Source organism: Hirundo rustica, chromosome 2 (genome assembly GCF_015227805.2).
Source record: "Hirundo rustica isolate bHirRus1 chromosome 2, bHirRus1.pri.v3, whole genome shotgun sequence".
NCBI lineage: Eukaryota > Metazoa > Chordata > Aves > Passeriformes > Hirundinidae > Hirundo > Hirundo rustica.
In genome coordinates this window covers 54,570,502-54,593,608 of record NC_053451.1, presented here as the reverse complement: position 1 = coordinate 54,593,608, position 23,107 = coordinate 54,570,502, and the positions used below count along the sequence as shown (strand labels likewise).

At 44.4% G+C, this 23,107-nt stretch overlaps 1 protein-coding gene across 4 annotated transcripts in view; it reads right to left on the bottom strand.

Moving 5' to 3' along the window:
- Positions 1–4,033: 4,033 nt before the first annotated feature.
- CAB39L (calcium binding protein 39 like) overlaps positions 4,034–23,107 on the bottom strand; it is a 60,251-nt gene continuing 41,177 nt past the window's right edge. For all 4 annotated transcript variants that reach the window (XM_040055434.2, XM_058419352.1, XM_040055436.2 and 1 more), the window contains 5 exons: positions 18,955–19,123; positions 15,432–15,491; positions 13,794–13,859; positions 13,012–13,155; positions 4,034–5,893 (listed from right to left, as the gene is read on the bottom strand). In XM_040055434.2, coding sequence (XP_039911368.1) covers positions 5,714–5,893; positions 13,012–13,155; positions 13,794–13,859; positions 15,432–15,491; positions 18,955–19,123 — 619 coding nt within the window. In that variant the 3' untranslated portion in view covers positions 4,034–5,713. The remainder of the gene's footprint in view (positions 5,894–13,011; positions 13,156–13,793; positions 13,860–15,431; positions 15,492–18,954; positions 19,124–23,107) is intronic.

Below are 23,107 nucleotides of genomic sequence, written 5' to 3'. Positions count from 1 at the left end.
GGCTAGAAGTGGTATGTATTAGCAGGAGAGCTGGGTCTTTTGTTGGAACGAACATATGCCTCTCCTCCCTCTGCAATGCCTGCCATCCCCTGGGACATCCTGCTTTCTTGCCTGCTCGTCCGCAGTGTCACTTTCCTTTGAGCCTTTGACAGGAAGGCTGTCAGCCCACAGCAAGAACCTGCTCTGTGCTATGAGCTAATTGTGGTTCTGCCCTTGACGATCCTTGGGGCATGAGGCAAGTTCATCTGTGAATATAAATTTTTCTCCCACACCCTGCTTTAAAATGGGGAGGAGATGTCTTTACTTCCCCCATGGGATTTCAAGAGCCCTGCTGCTTGCAGGCTCCCGCTTGTCCCAGGCACACAGAGCCTGTTGGGCATCTGACCATCTGCCTGAGCAAAGGCTGGGTTTATTTGCTCCCTGCTGGCTGCTGGGGCAGGGCTGTGCCGGGGTGTGCCGAAAAGCCAACCCTGCCTGCATGTTTGCACAAACAGATGCAGCAGGCTCTGCTTTGACAACGGTATTTTTAAATCCGCTCCAAACGCTTGTCAAGCCAGCTGTCCTATGAGGGAGTTGAAGGGCATTGCCAAAGCTGAGCGTCAATAGAGGCAACGTACCCAGAAATTTGGAAATAAAGGGCCTCTATCCTCAAGAGCTGAGTAAGGCACTTCATGGCCCCAAAGACAAGGTGCTGTCTTCTCCGTGCACTCAGAAGAAATAGCTGTATTCACTGGCAGACTAGTAGCTCTCCCCAAGAGAGCTGCTTTGGGGATTTGGGTGGGTTTTGTTTCTTTAACTGTGAGGAGCCAGGCTATGATGCCATGACTGGCTTGGTGTCTGTCATGCAGCCAAGAAACTGTTCCTACCTGTCATCTTGGTGATCAGGTGCCGGTTGTGTCCAACTACTTGTCAAAGCTCAACAGGCTGGAGGTGTCTGCTGGCACAGTCTGGCGTTTAAAATACACTGGTTACACTTTTGACCATGGGACAATGACATTTGGAAATTTCATTCCCAAACCTGTGCTTGGGGGAGAGGCTCTGAAGAAAAGCACACCCTATCCCATGGCCCTGTGTCATCAGTACCAACCTGCAAAACTGGTATGCCGAGGGAGGGAGGAGGTTGAGACCGGGTGGGACACCTGGCCCCCGTGCCTGATGCGCCGCGCACAGCCGGGGTCTGCAGTCTCACAGACAGCGAGGGCAGTGTGCGCCTTTCCTGGGCCAATGCTTGGCAGCAAAGCCCTGCCGGCGGCTGCCAGAGCCCGTGGGGCGATGGAACCTGCCGCGGGGCTCTTGTAGCAGTGGTGACGGGCAAGGCGCGCCACTGCCTGACGGTGCTGGCACCCACCCGTGCCTGTCCCCAGCACGCCGTCATTACTGAGCCAGGCGGGGGGAGCAGCTGGGCCGTGGCTGGCGCTGCACCCCTGGCACAGGTTGTCCCCGTGCTGCCACTCTGCGACACAGCTGGAGGTGGGAAAGGTTATTTTTACCCTTTTTTAGAAGGCCCCTCGGAACCAATGCCATAGGAAGGGGGTGGGTTGTTTAATCGTTTTTCCTCCTCTCCCATTCCTGGAAAGAGAGGCCAGCTCCAGGCAGGCGCTGTGGAACAGGATCATGAGTCAGGAGGTTTGGGCTCACTGCCTGCCTCTCTCTGGGGTTCTTGGGGGAGTTGGACCAAGTCACAGCCCTGTGAGACCCTTGGCTTAGAATTGAACCACACGGCCAAAACTGCTAACCTTGTTTTGGGCTTCCCCTTAGCCTGGTCCCATGTCGCCTGCCCAGCACCAACTGTGCTCAGAGCTGGCTTGGGCTGCTGGTACCTTGTGGCCTGACACATCAGACCCTGAGGGACTGGAGCCTTTGTTGGAGGCAAGGCTTCCCTTCAGCATGGGCTGGGATGGCAGGGACTTTAGTTCCCTCTCTTCCCGAGGCCACAACAGCTCTTTCTCACAGGATTGCCTCTCACCATGGGGCTGAACTTCCCACTGGAGGCTCTGGGACACCTTATACTAAGTTCATGGAAACCTGCATCTTTATGCAAGAACACCTAGTCAAGGAGTGGGAGAGTTATGTAGAACTCCCTTTTATGTCACAGAGACCAAAACCTGTATCCTCTCTGCTTCCTAACACCTTTCATTGCCAGGCATAAGATGTTCTGCAGGAAGGTGCTTTCAGCCAAAATGTTGAAGTGCTTCTATTTCAGAAAGAGAAATGAAGCGTTTGTTGGCCCAGAGAAAAACTTCTCTACTGACCAAACAGCACTGCACCCCCTGGAAAGAGGCCTGGGTTCTCTTAGCCCCGATCCAATTTCACAAACAAGAGCAAAGCACGTGCTAGAGAACAAATGGGATCTGGATCTCCTCTCCCTCTTGTGAGTGCTGTTATCATTAGATAACAGCAGAGGCCCAAGTCATTCTTTCCTTCTCATCTGATCTTGTCTCTGGAGAATGCAGATTAAGAGGCTCAAGCGGTCTTAACGCCCACATTTGTGGAAGGCCAGAGTCCTTGGCCTCTCCCGGGTTCACACCTGCTGCTGTACGCACCAGGACACTCTGGGGAGCCTGTGGCTGCTTCTAATCAGATGTTCCTGATTTCAGCACAAGCTGCCCAAATCCCATGACAAAAGCTTATGGTTCAAAGATTCCTGGCACTCTGCTGTGTCAAGTAAGGTTTGACATTGCAGGATCATACGCCATACATTGGCAGAGATTCATTCATGCAATCCAAAATCCCTGAATGCTGCGTGCAGAATGGAATGGAGAGGCTTCCTAGCGCTTCTTTATCTTTCCAGTTTACAATCTTCTTTCCTGCCTTCATTCTGATGAACGTCCTGCAATCACACAGCCCCCTCACACAGTAGTTTCAGATAAATTGTGAGTTCCTGGTCGGAGCACAGCCTTAGGCAGAAGAACCACCTTGACTGAGTTTACCAAAGGAAATTGGGAGTTCTGTCATTATTTTAAAGTCGCATTAGAAAAGACCTCATTTTCATTTAATTAGGGATGTGTCCCCACCTGCTGTGAAATATTATTATGGTGCTTAATTTCATCTCCACCAATTTTTATGCTTTTTATTCTTTCAAAGATCTAAGCAAGTTGAGTTTGGGGAAGACTCTGCTTTGAGGTGTGTTGTATGATCTACTGCAGGATCAGCTTCTGGTAAGACAAGCTGCAAGGACCCTGGCATTTTACCTGTAAGACTACTTCTTTCCCCCACTCTTCCAGACACACACAGATCCCTTTTTTCACAAGCTCTCCTTATCACTTACTATTCATGTGATCCAAATACTTTTGTCCTGGAAAGGCTTCCTTCGCAGGGCTGGGGCTCATCACTGTTCCCCATTGGCTTGGCACATCTCTGTTATGCAGACACTGGGGTGTAACCTCACTCCTCATGTTACTGCCAGGTTTGGATCTCTTTAAGTGTCTCCTCTGTGTCCAGACTGCACAGACAAAGCGCTCACAGCGTGACCCCTTACAGACTCTCTGGACACCTCTGTGTGGGTCACGCTCACTTCATCAAGGGCCGGCATTCCCCAGCAGCACACCATGAGACACTTTTTCCTAGCACGGGCTGGAAGCTCAGTGTTCTAATGTGACCAGAGGCTGAGGTAGTGGACACGTGTCTCTGTGTTAATCCAGCCCTGGAGACCAGCCCCACCCCAGGAGCTAAGAACACAGCCAAGCACCCTTCAGAATCAGGCTCCAAATCTCAGAGGATCAGACTTAAATGACTCCAAGGACTGCAATTCTGGAGACGCTCCCTTATCGACCTGCAAGTGACCACTGCCAGCAAACACCACCCGCAGCGTGGGGGTGAGGCTTACGGCCAGGCTAAGCTGGGCTGGGGTTGCCAGACCCCTGCCAGCCTGGGCTGCAGAGGTGATGCTTCAGAGAGCATTGGCTCCGAAGGCAGTGCTCATCCCTCTCCATCTACCGAAACCGGCTGGCAAAGGAGAGAAGGAACTTAGCACTGTACGGAGTCTGGCTATCCAGAAAGGCAGGAGAGGAAAAAAAAACCCCAGAGACAGAAATAAAGGGTGATCAGTAATCATGCCTTTAATAGTTTGTAAATATTTTTTTTTAAAATTCCAGGCAACTAAGATGTACATTTGTCATGTGTATCTGAAAAAAAAAAACAAGACCACGATCTGTTCTGTTTCTTCCCTTTTCTAAAGCACATAAATTAAAGTATCAGTCACCTCAATATACAACAGTTTAACGAAAGAAAAGGGTTTGTTCTGTCTTTACAGTTCAATGTCACCTATTATCTGAAGCATTAGCTAAAGTTTTAGCTAGAGAACTTTCTTACAGCAAATAGGAAAACTCAGAATTTAGGCTGTCCAGAAAAATCCAAGAAATTTCCACTCCCTGCTCTCAAACTCCACTTCCTAATAAAGCATCAGAATAACATTTCCCTGTTCGCAAACAAAAGACCCTAAAAACTCTTCAAACACACCAGGGAAACACTGTCTGTACCATAGAGCTTATTAAACTCAAGACATTAATGGTGCAACAACCTCCTCTTCTACAACTTTAACACAGAACTTGAATTTATTCAGGATGAACAAGGACAGAAAATGCCAGACTACGGGTGGCCTTTGGTGCCTGTTGCTGCTCAGTGGCCTCCCGGGCTCGGTATCCAGTAAATGCTCTCAGCTGTGACAGCACCTGCAGGCTCAGGGACCTCAGCCCACGCAGCAGATCTGGCTGAGGACTTTTCATGATTCCCTTGCCAAACTTAGCTCAACGCCACCTCGCACAGCCAAGGCTGGAATTCAAATGGAAATACACTAAGGACCCTCCTCTCACTCTGGTGCTGAGGCTCAGCTCTTGTCACAATTCAGCCAAGTAGCTCTGGCTACCACCCAATATTCTTGACTATGGATGGTTTCCGTAGGTGCAGGATCACTTTATTGGAAATACAGCGTGGCCTTTTATGGGGTGGCTTGCCCTTGTCTTTTCCCATTACGGGGCATGTGAGCACCATGTACGTGGAGCTGTTCCTCATGAGAATGCTTGGGAGCTGCTAGGAAAAGCCTGTGCTCTAGCACAAGATAGATCACACACAGGGAAATGGGAGTCAGGCAGAAACAGCTCAGATGGCTGATATATCCATCTGTTCCCTAGCACGGAATAGAAACCCTCTGACCTAGGGGGAAAAAAAAGATGAAAGAACACAAAATGAAGAAAAACGTGACCTTTTCTGCTTTTTCATCTTCTGTAGATTTGACTAAAGAACCTGACCTGTAAGTGCAGCTAACTCCAGAGACCAATGTACTCTTTCACAGTCTTGTGTGTGTGCAGCGCTAGAACCAAGTCACAACTACAGGTGTGAAGGAACAATGTCACAGTCCTCAGAAGACCTGCTCTGTGCACTTGCCAGTGCTTGAGTTTGCTGATAAAGTTAAGCAAAGAGGTTCATTCTTCTTGAGCACAAAAAAAAAAAAAAAAGTGTCAAACCAGCTTCTATTACAGAGAGATTCTAAACTGACATAAATAATTAAAGTCTCGATTAAAAATAATATATTATTCTAGATTTTTGGTTTTTTAGTTCTCATGTAAAACCCCTATACTCTTGACATCTAGGAACAAAGACAAAATAAAAAACAGGCACTTGCTGTGCCTTCTCAAGCACTATTGTGGTGTTTAAAGGACACAGAGGAACTTAATATTTGAGATTAATGCCTACAGTGGAAAACAAGAGGTGTTCTTCATGCCGTTGGCTTTTTCAAGTCTCGGATTTGCTTAATCAGGTAGTTCTTCTCATCGGTGAATTGTTCGTCATCCGTCCTTTCTTTCTGGAAATTGCTCAGAAACTCAATTAGCTTGGGTTGGTTTTTCAACAGGATCTCCACAATAGGCTGTGTTTTGTTTGGACTGGCCACAAAAACCTAACATGCAAACAAAATCAGGCACAGGGAGACAGCGAGGGCATGGGGACAGAGAGAAAGAGGTAGAGGAACATCAGTCACAACATCCCCATAAGTCACTTTCCAACAAGTCAGCTGAAGGCTGGCAGGCAGATGCTCTACCGCCACACACTTTGTCCCAAGGCAGCCAGACAGGAGTTCAAACATGTTGGTTCGACAGCAAATTGAAGCGAAACTGTGCCCGCCTGTGCTATTGCTTCCCTTTAATTTTGCTCTTTGGTGATAAAAACTTGACTGCAAACCCAGCTGTTGAGAGGGAGCTATCAATTCTCAGCCTCTTCTCACCCACAGTACAAATACACAGGAATTAATTATCAGGAGAATGGAAAAGCTTTGAGTCAGTATTGATATAATTTCCATATTAAACCAGGCCTAAAATTAGACTTGCCAGCTTTGTTTTGGTTTGGAAAAATATGTCAGAGGCCTCATTTCCCTCTGCCTAATCCATTCACGGGGAACATGGAAACTTACAGCAGCAGGAGCAGGAGGGTTGTGGTGTGCCCAGCACCTTTGCAGCCCTGGCTGACCAGAGGAGGGTGGCAATGCAGGAAGGTGACGTGAGACACAGATACTCACCTGTCACAGCCAACACAGTGCTCTGGGCTTACTGGCCTTCTTCAATGCTCTGATTTTTTCCTCCTGTAATCACTAAAGCTGCAGTTTTTCAGCTCTGAACATGACCCCTCACACCACGACACTGTTTCTTTGACATGTGCTCTGGTTTAAGTGCAAACCTAAGGTTACAAAGGGCAGCAGTGAAAGGTTCTTTTCGGGGACCTCGGGCTGCCACAGAGCTGGGGCTCTGGGGACGTCGGTCAGGAGAGGCAGATGGGCTCGGGGCTCGCAGTGGGAACACACGTGCAGCGCACCATGGTCACCCCGGAGCAGCTCCCACATCTGGCTCGCACCGAGGTTACCATGGCTGGTCAACAAACACCGCCTGAGCGCTTGTGCAACGACAGAAATAACTCCAGTTATTCTCTACCCGATGAGAAGAAATTAAGGATGGACAGAACTGGAAAGTGTCCAGTTTCCCTCCAAGCCTGTCCAAACCAGAATGAAAACAAACATCTGCTGACAGTACAGAATGGCATGTTGTCCTGCCGAGCACAGGCGGCACCACCACTGGCTCCCGATCTGGGGCTCTTCTGCCCTTTGTCTCCCCTGAGGCTGTGCCCACAGGAAAAACCTGGGCCACATCCAGCTGCTCAGGGAGGAGCTGTGCTACCTGATGAGGATCATGCACACTCTGTCCTGGGGGGGTGCGCTACAGGCTCTTGTCCCTAAGACAACACCTGGTAAAGGCTGGGGCAGAGTTCAGACTGGACCAACCATTAGGCTTCATACCCCAAAATCAGAGGACGTTATACAAGTGGTGGGGAAAGTACCACATCAGGGGAACATGTGGAAGGAGTGGGGTTCAACACACCCCAGCAGTACCCCACTGAGTACTTCTGCCCAAACAGGAAGCTAGAAGTACTTTTTCATTTCACAAAGGTGAGGCAAAGCATCTGCTCTTAAACACTGGCATCCTGATGCTAGAATAGTCTTAATCTCTGTCTATGCTTTTGTCTCCTCTGGATCCCTCCTCCTCCCTGCTGCAAGGGACTTTGCCCTCTGCCGTGCTGGGTGAACACTCCCCAAGTGTATTACAAGCTTTTCCTTGATCTGGTGTCCAGGCCATGGTCCCAGTGACAGTAGACTATCTAAGGTTATTCACACAGGCCTCTACCTAGCCCTTCTCTAATTACCCTGACCTATCATCCTAAATGATTCCTTTTTATTCCCCCTTGCCACCTAAAACTTCTCAAGTGCAGCACTAACAGCCTCCACTCCCAAGGATCCCTTCTGAGCAGCCACTTTCCTGCACAATGCCCGAAGCACGCACAGGGCAGCCTTGTACCAGGGACACGTCTGCCTGTGGGTGGGGTGGCCAGTTCACAGCTCTCCCTACACCTGAGGGACTCTCAACAGCTACAGCATCTGACAGCAGCATCTCCTCCTTTGCAAATAACTTTGATACACTGCTACTCTATAAGGGAAACTGTTGGTTTCCCTTATAGTCCGGGAGAAAAAAGGGTTTGGGGATGTAAATCTGAACATACTTAACAGCTTTCCAATCTCTGCTTTATCTAGGGAACATGAATCTTAAGATCTCCTGAGTATGGACATTTGGCTTTGGATGAGGCTGCAGCACTTCGTGCTCTCAGCTGGAGCAGCCCCAGGATGCAGCTCCCTGTGTGCTGACCTACAGCAGGTGATCATGCTGATGGAAGCCAGATACTCCCAGGATTTGGACTATGATAAGGCCCCAGTCATCTGGATGGGCTGCCTTGGGGAAAAGCAGGATGTAATCCTACAGGCAGGGATTTACAGATCTTCATAAGAATTTTTTATTTTGGAGTTCAGCTCCCCCTTGGTGATGAGGTGAAGAAACCAACAAATACACTGGCAGGACCCACATGTTCAGAAATCATCTGATGACAATGCAAATGGAAGCCACCAAAGAAGGCCTGATCTTGAAGTGCTGAACATCTTCCTTCAATGAATATTAGGCCTCCCTAATATTTGTCTGAAGGGCGACTCTCAAAATGAAGAAATCTAAATAATTCTTCTTGTAAAAGCTCTCTGCTGTGCAAACAGAGCTGGAAGGTTGGTGGTAAACCTAGTAAATAGCATTTCATATTGGACCTACTGCTGGTATTACCATAGCAAATAATAAAGAACTTTGTTTCACAGAAGCCATCACATCCTGTTTATCTTCCTGCTCAATTATTTATAGATTACAATCTTCCCCTTGCAAAACTGGCAAAGTGAACACTTAAACAAAGATCATCTCAACTGCCAGTCTTGCTCAGTGTCAACAGGGACTCCTAAAGAGAGAATGTTCAAGGACCAGAAAATTCCTGAAATGTTATTCAATACTTTGGATAAGCAAACAAAATCAATTCTGCCAGTATCAACTGAGCAGTTTCACAGAGCCCAGGAGCAGGACCACCACGAGACTTTACGTTAGAAAGGGTCCCCCTCACTCAGAACTCTGTATTGGCATAGAGAAGGAGATCAGTCCCTAAAACCAGAAACATTAATGTTATCTGGAGCATTTCAACTGAAATGAAGTTGGATCAAACAACAGAGAACTTGGTTTCACTTGTGGTTTTATTATGAAAGGATGTATGTTCTAGAGCACTAAATTCAGATAGATGAGAGAGACAGAGACCCAAAATGAAGACAGCACCCATATAAAAATTCCAGCTCTAAATATAGCTGTCTCAAAACAGAGACAGCTCCATTTCATGAGAATTTGCAAAAGGCCTGAAATGAAAATCAACTCTGAAGCTTCAAAACTTGTCCAAAGTGTATTTGTTGCTACTTTCTCCATTAAAAGTCCTAACGTGTTTCTTTAAACAAACATCGTAATTACTTGACTGGAGAATTTGACCTTATTTCCTTACAATTAATAACCAGGCATTACCACCTTCTGGGGCAACAGCCAAGCAAGAGCGATTACAGGATGCCCTGGACTGAGTATTTTAGGACTTACCCTGGGGTCATGCACAATGTCACTGTCAGGACACTGCACACACAGAACACACATGGTTCATGCTGCTTACAGCACAATGCTTCACATAATAACCCTTACCCTTTAGATTATCCAGCTGAGAAACAGAGGGGATACATCCCCACAAACACGGCCTCAGCTTCGTACCAAGAGCAAACTGTCAGTATGGTCAAATTATGTGAGGCCGTTTGCAGAGCAAGCTGCAGGAGGTAGCTCGTAATGTGCACAAAAGAGAATGGAAAAATGAAACTGAGGTCACAAAACACAGTGTACCCATTCTATTATTAGATTTAAACAGTAAAATATATCTTGCTAAATGTCTCCTTAAGAACAAGAAAGTTGCATAGTCCCAGCTCACTGCTGCAGGGTGTTTTCCTCAAAATCAGCAAATTGTGAAACCCAAGAGAGCTGTTCCTACCCTTTGTCTGTGAATATGTGAGGTCAAAGGAATCCCTGCACCACGTTCATATACATCTGAAAGATACAGCCTCCCCTACAGACAGGCAAACTCAAAGTAGGCTCTCCAATGGAACACATCTCAAAGCCACCACAGGAGCCGGAGAGCCCTTCCCAATATTTGATCCCCAAAGCGTGTGCGCTCAAGACTGACATCTCTCCACTGAAATCACTGCTGAGAAGAACCTGTGATTCTCAAAGCCTACAACTCTAAGTGACCCCCTTGGATTATTTATGAAGGAGGAGGGAAGGGGTGAGGTGTGTTAACTTTTCCTCATCATTAAATACTGGGTAATCCTTGTGCATACGTTGCCTGGGACATCCAGTTTTACAAAGCAACTGCAGACCTTTAGGAGGGTGCTGCAAGGCAGCAGGTCCATTTTTTTCAGGCAAAAGAAGAGAAGAGGCTGGAATTAGGAGGGAGATCAACCATCTCCTAAATGGAGAATGGAAAGAGGCACTGCAAGTGGGCACTCTGTCTTCATTTTCCCACTCACAGTAAGTTGGATGATTCTTGGAGCTTGGGGGTATTGGCATTTTCAGCCACAAAATGTTCCTCCAAAATAAGTTTGCACTAGAAGTGATCATCACTTTCATCTCTATCTTACAGTTTCAAATCCGCAGTAATTAGAAATCGCCTCAGGGAGTAAGAGTCATAAGCCTTTTTCTGGGTCAGCTGGGACATGGGAGTGTTGGAATCTGGATGCTTACAAAACAAACACTTTTTCATTTCAACTGTGTCTAACTGGTGAAACATCTAAATCAGGTAATTTAAACCCAAATCTTTTGGCAGCTCAGACAGAGCAGCAACTATCCACTTCTTAGCAGACTTTTGATTCTAGATCACTGTGGTTAGTCTACTGTAATTTCAGCCAGGACTGCATAGGTATTTTGCAAGCATAATATTAAAATGCAGGCACAGTTTAAAATTTATGAGATTAGAAGCTGAGGACAAGATTCCTCTCCCAGTTACATTAACATGGAATATTACAGCTGACAAGAGAACCAGGCTGAGGGACACAAACCCAGAAACAGGAGGCAGGGACACTGTAGAACAGGGCGCGGGCAGCCAGTCTCTTAAATACGTAAGGATTTCAGCAGTTCTCAAGAAGTTAGAACTCAATTTAAGAAGTGAAATCAAAGGGAAAAGAGCTTCTCTGGCCCTCTCTGCAAAGCTAACTCACAATGCAATTTTCTGTAACAAGCCCTGTAACAACCCATCCCCTTGGGGAGGACCTGGATGCCACTACATCCGGGGAACCCAGATCCTCAGGGAGGAGGATCCTAAAAGGGGGGCTGCTGCACCTCTGCAGTTATTCCGTGGTGTTTGGTGGTTGTGAAGGAGCAATTTCCAGCTGATCAGGTTCTGCTCTGAGTCTGCAGCTCCCCCACGACGAGCACTGCGCGTGCGAGGCAGTGTGAGGGGTGCCATGGGAACGCTTTGGCCCTGCTGAAATGCTGCTGACTGGTACCACTGGAAAAGACCAAGGACATCCCACGGAGGTGTCTGAGAAAAGAGTTTGGCCCTTTGAAATGAAGAGACACAACACCACTGTTGCTCATGGTTTGTTTTGCTGGTGCTCCAAGGTCCAAGCATTATATCCACATGGCAGCAATTGCAAGTGGTCAAGCAAGGACGAGCCTACAATATCTCCACTCTAACTGGAAATGGGATGAAATATAGTGGAAAGGAGGAATGGGAAGGCAGAATGGGAGGAACAGTAATGTGTGGCATGGTTGCACACTGGAATCCTTTTACATTATTCCAAGTAATTTTGAATGCCTTTTTGAAATAAGTGAAATCAGCCATTCCCAAGGCCTATCATTAATTCAGGAACAGCAACTCACGTTTTTCATAAATAAAAATCTTGCATTTATTCACAGAGTGCTAAGAAACCCCAATCCTCTGATACCTTCTCCCCACTGGTATCTCAGAAGCTGCAAGTGTCTGGAGCCAGACTGCTCGCTTATCTTGGGGCCACACACCTCCCGATAAGGAGGAGGAGTACAAGTTACTCCAAGTGGTTCAGTTCACTGGGAGAAGTCAGCAAGGGAACAGCTTACCAAGCTGCTTATTTCACAAAAGGAATTTTCTTCTAATCCTCCTTGAAGTTTTCTTTTTTTTTTTCTTTTCTTTTAGAAAACTAGAAGTTTTTTTGAGAAGCTGCACATTCTCTAAGTCTCCACAGTGAAGATCTGAAAGCTTTTTCTGCAGATCAGAGATGGCATAAGTACAAAACTCAACAAGTCACCCTGCATTTGTGGAGGGTGTTGTAACCTCTTTCCACAGTCATTTGGTGTTATCTGGTATCTTTCTTAGCCAGCTTAGGGAAGGGATATCCTTAGAGTCTCAAAATTCCTCTTCTGATTATCATTAACAACTCTATTTATAGTTTGAAATTAACACGTTCATTCCAAATTAGAGTTAGTTTTGCATAACAATCTGACTCACCCTGTGTTCCAGAGCAGAGAATTATTTTGATGGGAAAACGGTAAACTTCTAACTTACTATCACTGATCATCTTGAAAAAAGGGACACTGGTTGGCTCTGGTAATTGCTTAACACTGCATTAATGTCGCTGCCAAATGATGGAAGGAAAAAACTCATTGCAAGCTCAGATTTACCAAACCTTTTTAATACCTTTAGAAGCATATTCCATTTGCACTGATGCCCAGCACAGCCTACTTTTAATCTTAAGGTAGAGTTTTAAGACTTTTTTATTATCTTTACCAGAATCACGTGGTAAAATGATCCAGAAGCGGGGAGAAGGTCCCCTGGTTACTACCAACTAGAAGTTGTGTATTTTGCTACCATGGCTACTTGACTGGCTAACCCCAGCTCAAACCAAAACGATGCTGCTTTAAGTCTCACCTAAAGGCAGGCAAAGAGAAATCACAAGTTGAGTGATAGAAACCTTTTCAATTATGACACTCTCAAACACTGCAAGTGACTGCAAACCCCAACTTTTGCCTTAATTTTCTGGACTTCTTGTCCAGCTTGAAATACACTTTTATGAGGAGAAGAGAAAGTCCGTCACCTCTACAACTCATACTGGCTCACCTTGAACACATGGAATGCTTCAAACTGAATGTTGGGGCTTTTATCTCGCAGCAAGTTCATCATCAGCTTCAGGTTTTCTGGTTTGCTGATGTATTTCGTCATGATGGCAAAGTTGTGTCGGTCCAGAATCAGTTCACCCAGAAGCTGTAAGCAAAATTAGAAAAAAAAGCCCACTCTTTTTTTTCAGTTCACCACATAATTTTTGAATGAAAAGAAAGCAGCAGCCCATTTCAATATTTGCTTAATGACATTATCTTAAAAAAAAATAAAAGGAAGAAAACTTCTTATCATGCAGTGGGTTACTTAATGCCCAGTAATGCTCATCTTCTAAATACTACAGGGAGGGATCCTGCACATGGGCTGTATGTAATAGGGGCTGGTGTGAGCTGTTGGAACGAAAGCAAGTGTAGTGCAGCTGTCCCACAAAGACACCCTCATTTCATTCCCACGTTATATTCCCACCCCCCTCTGCTTCCAGGTGCAGGCCACGTCACGCTTGGTGCCCCGGACAGAGACTGCCTCGTTACCGCCAACGTCATTGGAGCCCACGTTCTGAACCAAGGCACAGATCTGAGCTCAGAGGAGAAGAGATTGCACTCATTCCATAGAAATGGCCCAGTGCTTCCCCAGAGGCCCAGGAAAGAAAAGAAACAGTGAGCTCCTGTGCATTTCAGGAAGAGCATCACAAGTGGAAAAATGGCTGCTCCATTACCATACATGCACCTTGATATTCTGCATAACACAGAGCACAAATTTGGGAGGAAAGCGGTGAGAGACTTTACCTTCAAAGATTGTCTCTTTGTTACGTAATTCTCAGAATGAAGGAGTTTTTCATAATCCTCAAAGATCTAGAGTAACAAGAAGACACAAATGCATCAGATTCATGTCCGTCCTTCCTGCCCTTGGTCCTTCTCACCCCAGAGGAGCAGCAGAGGCTGCAGCAGTGCCACCTTCTAACGCTTCACTGCAGTGCCAGGCCCAGCTCTTGTAGCCTTTGCTCTTGGCCGGTTATCATGCAGTGAATTAACGCTCAGGAACACTCCTCTTCCAAGTGCTGCAGAGGGGGAATACCACATATGGACTGGATGGAACAGGGGCTGGTGAGAGCCAACTGGGACAGAAGTAAGCCAGTGCCTGGACAGCCTTCTCTTACAGAAGGGTTATTCTCCTGCCAGGACATGTGGGTCCAGCACATAACATCCACTCACACATATCATGGTCATGCCTGGCTGTGTGACTTGACACAACACCCCAAAATGGTGATGGGGCATCCCAAATGCTCCTTTGGTGAGGTGCCACCTCACCTATCTTCAGCACCCTCGCTTGGAAAAGCTCTTTGCCTGGCGAGGGTCCCTAGGCACAATGTGTGTGGATTTTGCAAGGATGAACCAGGGGGATCTTGTGGTCAGGAAGACTGAGAGAGAAGGCTGCAGTATGTTCAAACTGTCTACCAGACAACAGGGAAAAATCAACACTGGCATCCAACAGTCACAAAAAAAAAAAACCACCAAACCAAAACAAAAACAAAAACAAAAAAATCAAATCAAAACAAAACAAAACAAAACCAAACCAAACCAAACCTTAAAGATTTAAAATGTCAAATAAATGTAGAATGGGGAGACTGTTCCAGTGCACTGTTTCAGTATTAAGAGAAAAGATTAGCAGAGACACTTACTTTGCTCCAGCTAAGCTGCATTAGTGACTCAGCAATAATAAGCCTGCTCTTTATTTAACCTTCGTGGTAACCAGAATGAAAGAAATTTGTCTTTTCATTTTGGCAGTGAAATAAAGAATACCTCAGGTAACATGAAAACATAACCCACAGTCTCATTCTGTGATCTGTATCAAACCAATTTTAGTTGAAGCCAATGGAATTTTTCTGACCCACATTTGGTCCAAAGTGGAGCCAAAAAATTGAAGTGAAAAATAGTAGCTATCTAAGGGACTAATTGCCTTAGGAAGATCACAGGAATATTCAGACCTCAGTCCCTCATTTAGGTGCGTGTAATTTGGAGTAATGCTAAAACTTGTTTCAGAAACGCTTCTCCTCTGTCCCAATGTACAATAAATAAAAGGTTTGGCCCTGTCGGTGCTGGGGCATCACAAAACTGTTTAAAACCTGCACAAGTTTTCTCCCATGATTTATTTACATGAGAAGTTTCAGTTCCAGTCACACTTGAGGAGATCCGATGCACACAGTGAGGAATAAAACTTGCTCCTAAGCTATGAGCTCTCCTGAAACCTTGGTGTGTGTCCCCAGGTGCTCACAGGCCAGGCGTGGATTCTGTTCCAGTACAAAGCAGTGTTTGGTTTTGCAGTTCTGTGTGAGGAGTTTATGCAGAGCATGAAACCCCCTGTGCATTTTTTTCCAGCCAAGCATAAATAGATTTTTAAAAAAGTCTTTCAACGTTGATACTTACTACATCATAATTTTGTTCCAGAAATTCTGCCACCAGCAATTTGTGTCGTGTTAACAGGTCCTGGGGAAGAGCAGAGAAAGGTTACCTGAGAGAGCGAGTGCCTTTGATTGTCCCTTGATTCTCAAATGTATTTCAGCTCTTTTAACCAGGAGGCATTTACAGCTTGATTTCTATAGACAACACAGCATTCACTATGTGTTTAGTAGGGAGACTTTAGGGAGAGCTCAGGTAACATAATGCTAATAGAATCACTTTAGAACTATTCTAATACTCTCCAGTCCTGTTTCCCTTCCACCTTTTCTTGTTGTTGATAGGCCAGAGTGCACAGTACACACATTAAATAGGGATGGGGAAAAGGAAGAAATTACATTGACTATGGAGGATGAGCTATGGTCTCCAAGCCAAAAGTGATCTACATCCTACCCCACAGCTGGGAATGATGCTGAGCCCGAACTGCCACTGCTCATCTCCAAGAATACAACAAGGAAAACTCAAATTCAACCATTGCACATACATTCAGCAACTTAATGATGAAAGCTAGACACCAACCTAGGCTAAGCCATCCAGGCTCCTTCCACCTCCACTCCCTTCCCTGGAACGAGTCTCAGGTAAGCAGGATGAGTCCCTTCTGTAGAGCTTTTTCTGCACAAGGTTGGCTTTCTGACACAAAGTAGTAGTGGAGCTTTCTGACAGCTCCTGCCTCCTATTTCAGAAGGCCAACAAATTCAAATTTAAATTAAAAGAACCTCTTCCATAGAATGGGGATGGATGCTGGTGCTCAGTGACAGGGATGCAAATGTTCAGCTCCAGGAGAAATTGAGTCTTTTTACTGGATGGATAGCTATGAAATGAGTGGCCAGCGTGAGGTATTTCAGTATGATTTTTACCTTGCTGGTTCTTTTAAAACATAACATTGATCGCAATAAATGCCTTGATGAAATCCATTCAACTTGGTATTTTTCAGTGAATCAGTTTCTGCTGTTTTTCATAATCTTTTTCTTGGTTTCCCTGCCCAGGCAGAGACTGAAGCTGATGAGGAGCTCGAGCAGATGGACAGACACATCCTCACAAATAAAAAAAATCCTTTACATACTAATCCTTTAATTTATTTTTACCATCAATTATAAGAGGAAAGCAGAGTGCTACAAAACCCGGTGCCTGTTTTAAATACATCCCTTCATTTAGCAGGACTGCAGTGACAGCAGTTTTAAAGTGAAACATGGGATTCAGGAGCTTTTATGCAGGGCACTTAGAGGCAAGTGCAAGTCCTTCAATAGGGGGCACAAATGAAATCCAAAATGAGTTTTTCGTAGGAAATGACAAGGAAGCGTGGAACAGCAGAATTCAGGCAGCCCATTCCAGCTGCTGCTTGCACCCTCCACAGCCAGCTTATACTTTGAAATACAAGCCCTTTTCCTCTGCATTTTTAACAGCTCTGTTTCCTCTCTGCAGTGTTCCTGGATAACTTTAATTAAAAAGTACATCTCCAGATCATAAAAAATTCCAGTGCTTCCCTACTATAAATATCTTCAGACTTTAATGCACATTTAATTAAGCCCTCCTCTGGTGCATTGACTATCCAAGGCTTTCAGCTCTGGACCAGACACTCCAGTGGCAACTGCAAATCCAGCTTGGGGACAACAGAAATGAAAACTTGAGTTCAGTAATCCAGCCAACAAACAATCACAGCACTTATTTTTTCAGTATTAGAAATGAGGTAGCTCCATATTTCATGATTCAATTGCCTCCACATCACTTTTTTGCTGTTCCAGTTATTCAGAGTAACAGACAAACACGAGATGAGATGAGCAGCTGGTTTATTTCCAGAACTTACCATGTATGAGGTGTTGAGGCAATTAAAAAAAAAAACTAAAAATGCCATTTATACATTTCCCCCAAGCATTTAAAATGCAATTTCTGTCCTATGTCTGAGGATGAACTGCCCTCATACTCCTCTCTTTCCAGTGCATGTGAGGATGTAGAATCCTATTTTTAAATCCTGCTAAAAATACGCTCAGTTCACAGGGGACAGAAGTACATTCTACAGCTGTAGATCTGTGAACAACATCAATCCCTCTTTTTCGGGGGGAGGGTTGTAGCAGCCTACAGTCCCTGCCACTGCTTTAGGGCCCCTGTCCCCATCCCGACTCCTGGCTGGGGTGAAGACTCTCCATCACCACCAACACACTCTGCTGACCTGGAGAGAAGATGCAAATCTCTTTGTCTTTTTTGCTGGGAACTGAGTCCAGGAGCACTTTTTCTGACCAAAGACAAATATTCTTCTGAGCATAGGGTAAAATACCAGAAAGAGAAGATTTAGATATCTAAGTTATGTTGCATTTTTATACCTTGCCTGTGTTTCTGTGCTACTTTGAATTTCATAACCATTACCTAATGGACCCCACAACAGGGAAACTTAAGGGAAAGATGCTGCAATTGATTAAGGGATGATTTGAATTGCTAATCCTGCTCAACTCATTACTGAAGAATGCAACGTTATCTCCATTATGCAAATTTTTATCCCGCGCTCAGTCTTTAGTAAACACCAGTAAAAAGCCAGGTTTCAGTGTATGCTGAATCACTGAGCTGAGCTCTAACATTCCTTACAATTACTCCTGAGGTCTATCTAATCATGTTCTAATTAGCTTTGAAAGGAAAGAATAAACAATGTGTTTCTATGACAGCAGGGAGCTCAGTGATAGAAGAAAAAAAGGAGTTACATCTATATTTAGAAGAGTCTTTAACTAAAAAGATTTTCCCTCAGCTTTCTTAAACCGTTTTTCAGAAATAAATTAATCTTCCCTGTATGTGAAGTTCACAGGCATCAACATTTTTGGGTTTTTTTTTTACTCAAGGACTGCACTAGCACCTGGTGGGAAGGATGATGGTCACATAAAAACTCTAAGAAATTCGGCAACTTCCCCCAACCTCATTTTTAATACAACACAAGCTCTACACAGTACACTGTACACTCTACAGAGCCTATGCAGTCCTTCCACCTACTCAGCTTTTAGCGCTACAGCCCTTACGCTGAACCACGGGTCACAGAAGTAAGACTGTGGATACATTGTAAAATAATCAGCAGGCTTGACATTAATCTAAACTCGACTACCGAGCTCAGAAGGGACAGCAAAATTTACAATGATTTCAAATGTTAGTTTTAAATGATGCCTTCTATTCACTTGTGTTGTCATGATGGGCAGTGGGTTTGTCTTGGGGGAGGGAAGGGAGAGAAAAAGGTGATGCATTTTACAAGAACTGTGGGTAATGCATAATAGAGTTTTAAATGGTAGCATGAGGGTTATGAAGGTGAAGAATGTTAATGAAACACAGATTTACATTTCTCTAAAGATCCTTTGCAGACTTGATCACTGTTGTGAATCCTGCTACAGTCAGACCAAGGGTTAATTAATTATCTCCTTTACTGAACAATAAAAAAGCCACGCAGTTCAAAGCTCAGTGATGACTTCTGATGGAGTGCTGCTTTTGACACAAAATAGGATGCATGGATTGAATATTTTACCTTGAATGTAGCAAAGGCATCAGAAGCAATATCAAATGTTGACATTTCCACGTATTTAAAAAAGTCTCTGAACTGTTCTGAAAATAGTATGATTTTGGCCAAGGGTTCATGGCGGATACACTCTCTCAGCATAATTCCACAACGTAAGGCAATATTTGGGGATTCATATCTGGAGAATGAAGAGAAACAGAAAGCATCAAAACATAGAAGCACAAAGATAAACTGGCACCTTTCTAGCAACGGGGAACTTTGTAGCACAGGGAACACACGTGCCAGAAGGGATAACACACATGGAGGGCAGCTCCCAGTAAACCACAGAGCTGTACTCAGCTGCAGGACCTGATCCCAAAGCTCAGGAGCAGACACACAGATAAGGCTGCCAGAATTTGTCATTGCAAACCTCTCTCTTCCCAAGCCAAAACACATTTAGGTGTAAATTTGCACTACACCTCCTCTCTGTGGAAAGACTGTGTGGAGTGTGCAACATTTCAACAGAGCTCCTTCACCTTCTTGGATTTGTGAGAAAGCACAGTGCGTACAGTATAATAACCTCCCTTTTTGGATTTAATTCTGAGCTCCTCAGTTTGTCCAAGAAAACTGTATCACCTCATGACCATCCATCACCTCCCACTCCTCTTCTAGAGAACATCATTCTGGAGTATTAATGAGGAAGGTAGGAAGAGTCTCTCCAGGCAGTCTACACAGGATTAAGCTTTCTGGAGCTCAGATTTTTTTTTTTTATTTTTTTTTTTTTTTCAGTTTAGGAGGAGCTCTGCTCAATTCCTCTTCTGCAGGGACTCTGGCTGTGTTCAGGACACAAGCACCCATTCCTCAAGTTACAATCCTGTTATCCTGTTATGGCACACACACTGCGATAGCCAAGAGCCAGCGCATGTCTCGCCCTTGGAGAGGAAGGGAGGGAGGGAGGGAGGGGGGAGGCAATTCAGATCATCTTCCATTTCTACAAAATCTTGATTTCTTTAAAGCTGAAATTAATCTGAAACAAAACTGTTAGAAACACATTAAAAAACAAAAAGGATGAAATCCAACAGTCAAGAAGGACTTAAAATGAACTTCTTCTAGCAGTCTGCCAGAAGTCATGTGAAAATGCTGAAATCCAAGGGGACAGAAAGCACCCTCTGTTTCAATAAACTGGTTATACTATATCAGAACTGTGTATTATCACCCAGAGCTTATCAGCATCGTTTTTCCTTCGCACAATTAATTCTTATCACCAGGCCAAAAGAAATACAATTTAAAAAAAAAAAAAAAAAAAAAAGGAAGAAAACCACAAAATGCCATCTGTGCTGTAAGTGAGTGGGCCCTCAAATTTACCACCAGCAAGCAATTTAAAAGAACAGTAGTGTTCTGCGAGCATACCAGAGCTGCATACTTCAACCTGCTGTCAACAATAGTCAGCTTAATGAAGAATGGATCACTATTCCAAACAGGCAAATGAAATTTCCCACCCCCAAGGAAATGCAGGCACTCAAGCCCCTATTTGTTTTGATTTGGGGAAGCATTTGCAAACTTGAATTTCTAACTCTTCAGGCAGCAGAAATTCACTGATGTTTCCCATTGAGGCATCAACTCCATTAAGAGGAATACTAATTTTTAAGGAAAATGAGGCAGAGCTATTCCTAGGAGTGCAGCCAGGAAAATCTTTAATAGTGGGCTAATGAATATTTTGGTTGGAATAAAAGCAAATTACATTGTTTCCAGCACAATAACTTTTAAAAACATTAAGTATCAACAGAATCATTCTTAGTCAAATGCTCCATTATCTGGAAGTGGGTTATGAACCTTTGGCTGTTCACACAAGCGAGGGAAGTTGGGTTTGGCTCCTGGAGTAAGCCTGGAAGAAGTTTACAGGCTGCCCAGTCATAGTTAGCATGTCCTTTGCACCCACACTTACATGCAAAGCCACCAGGCAGGAATGATAGAAATGTGTTTCAAAATCACTTCTAATGAGCAATTAGTGCTCTATGCTGATGTATTTCCACAGCAGGAAAAAATACTGAGTTCTCTGTTTGGAAGAACTTTCAACCTAAAGAAACCCCCACACAGTGAATACTGGAGAGAAAATAAAACAATGGCATTGAAGTATTTCAAAACACTTATTGTGGAGTTTGAAAGAGGCAAGACTGAGCAGAAACGCATTTCTGTGTAAAGGGAATCATTCTTCCATGGTTAGTGCAGGAGATGGTACAAGGTGAGGAGCACAGGCAGGAGATTTGGAAGGTATCAAGCCTGGGAGACACAAGAGCTTAAACAGATATATTCTGATCTGACTTTACACTATTTCTGTAGCCTGAGTTTATCCTTGAATAAACTCAAAGGGAATTCTGCAACCTCAGCCAACATACATTAAAGCTCTAACTGCACTGGGACATGAAGAGGTCATCACAACACGGGTTGGGGCAGTGTCTAGGGTAGAGATAGCATGTGGCATGAGATATAGATATATATCCATATATCATATATATATGTGTGTGTGTGTGTGTGTGTATATATATATTCACAAAGAAGCTTCTAAATGTGTCACATGCAAGTGCCATAAACTTAGCCCTCAACAGTCACTATCCTAGAGGGAAAATATTTTAAATTACACAGGACCAAAGTTATTTCTGGGCTAGTGCAATAGGCTGACACCTGAGAAAAAAATCAGCCCAAATACAATTGATTCTCTATGTACACTGAATACTGTACTCATCTGAAATCCTGTACACAAAGCCTGCACTCAGAAGATAAGATGCCACTAAAGCAAGTCCTCATGCAGTAGCAAAGTCAAATAACTTACACAAATGAAAGAAGGAAAAAAAAATGAACTATGTCCTGTGTGTTTTCTGAAGTTGAGAAGCTGGAAGGAGGCAGGCAACAAGTAAAAGCAAGCCTAAAAGGTAGAACTGTTATCTCAAGCTGGCAGTTCCACTGGAGCATGTGGCAGGAAACACTGGGCAGGAGCTCTGATTGAAGATCCTTCCCACCCAACAGAGCTCACATCAAGCCACAAAAAAGCAACCTTTTGCTGCTGGGGACTGGCAGGGGGCAGAGGAAATTTTGCATCCAATAGAAGTACAGCATTCACAGTACTCTTGGGCCATTTCTTTTATAGTCATGGCAGAGGTGATTTTTTTTTTCTCTCCAGGTAATGTTGTGATGTCATGCAACAAACACAAAATGGCACAAGTCAGTCAAACCTACTTTCCTTTAGCAGATTTTGATTTTCTGTATTTCCCATAGTATTCTATAAATATATATCTACATAGTAATAATTCATTCAGCACTAAATAAATAAGAAAACATGGCCTCAAGTCACATTTTCACGTGGTGGTGTCTAACACGAGGTGCTTGTTTCCCAGTCATGCAGCTGACTGCACACACGCACCCCATGCTGTGGGCACACAGCAAGCCCTGTGTTCAGGGCCCTGCCCTGCTGCAGGCACAGATTTTAGGTCTCATTTTTAGACAGTTCCAGCAGCAGGATACAGGCAGGGAAGGCATCATCACGTCTGACATCATCACACTGTTCTGCAGCAGCTACTTAGGCTGGGCAAGACTGACCCTGGACTTCCACTGATGGATTCAACCGCGCTTTTCAACAAGACATTCCAGAAATGGCAGTTCTGAGCCAGTGCAGTGCTGCCGAGGGCTAGTCAAGACATCATGAACAAGGAGCCCGAGAGCCACAGACACACTGCTGCATGCAGCAGGATTCTCCAAAAAAAGCATCTAAGTGATGCCATTTCAACTCATCCACCGACTCAGGTCGCTTACAGTAAAATGTCTGTCGGAAGCATATATGCATAAAAACTTTACTATCATCTTAATATTCTTGGTTGCTACAGATGCCAAAGGAAATCTGGGACATAACCCAAAAATATTTTTTATCTTTAAAGAAAGCCCAGACATATGGTAGCAATATATGCCCAACGTGCAAGATCAAAATGGGTGAAAAACTGAAAAAGCAAAGACAGAGAAAAGGGAAGAAAATTATTGTATATACATATGAAATTAAAAACAGTTTGTAATAATGATGGAGACAATTATCATCACTGTCCTGAGGTTAAAAAAAATAAAAAAATAAAAAGAAATTAAAAAAAAACCACCCTGAAAGTTGTGGAGTTAATTACAGAAACAATTTAAAGTAGAA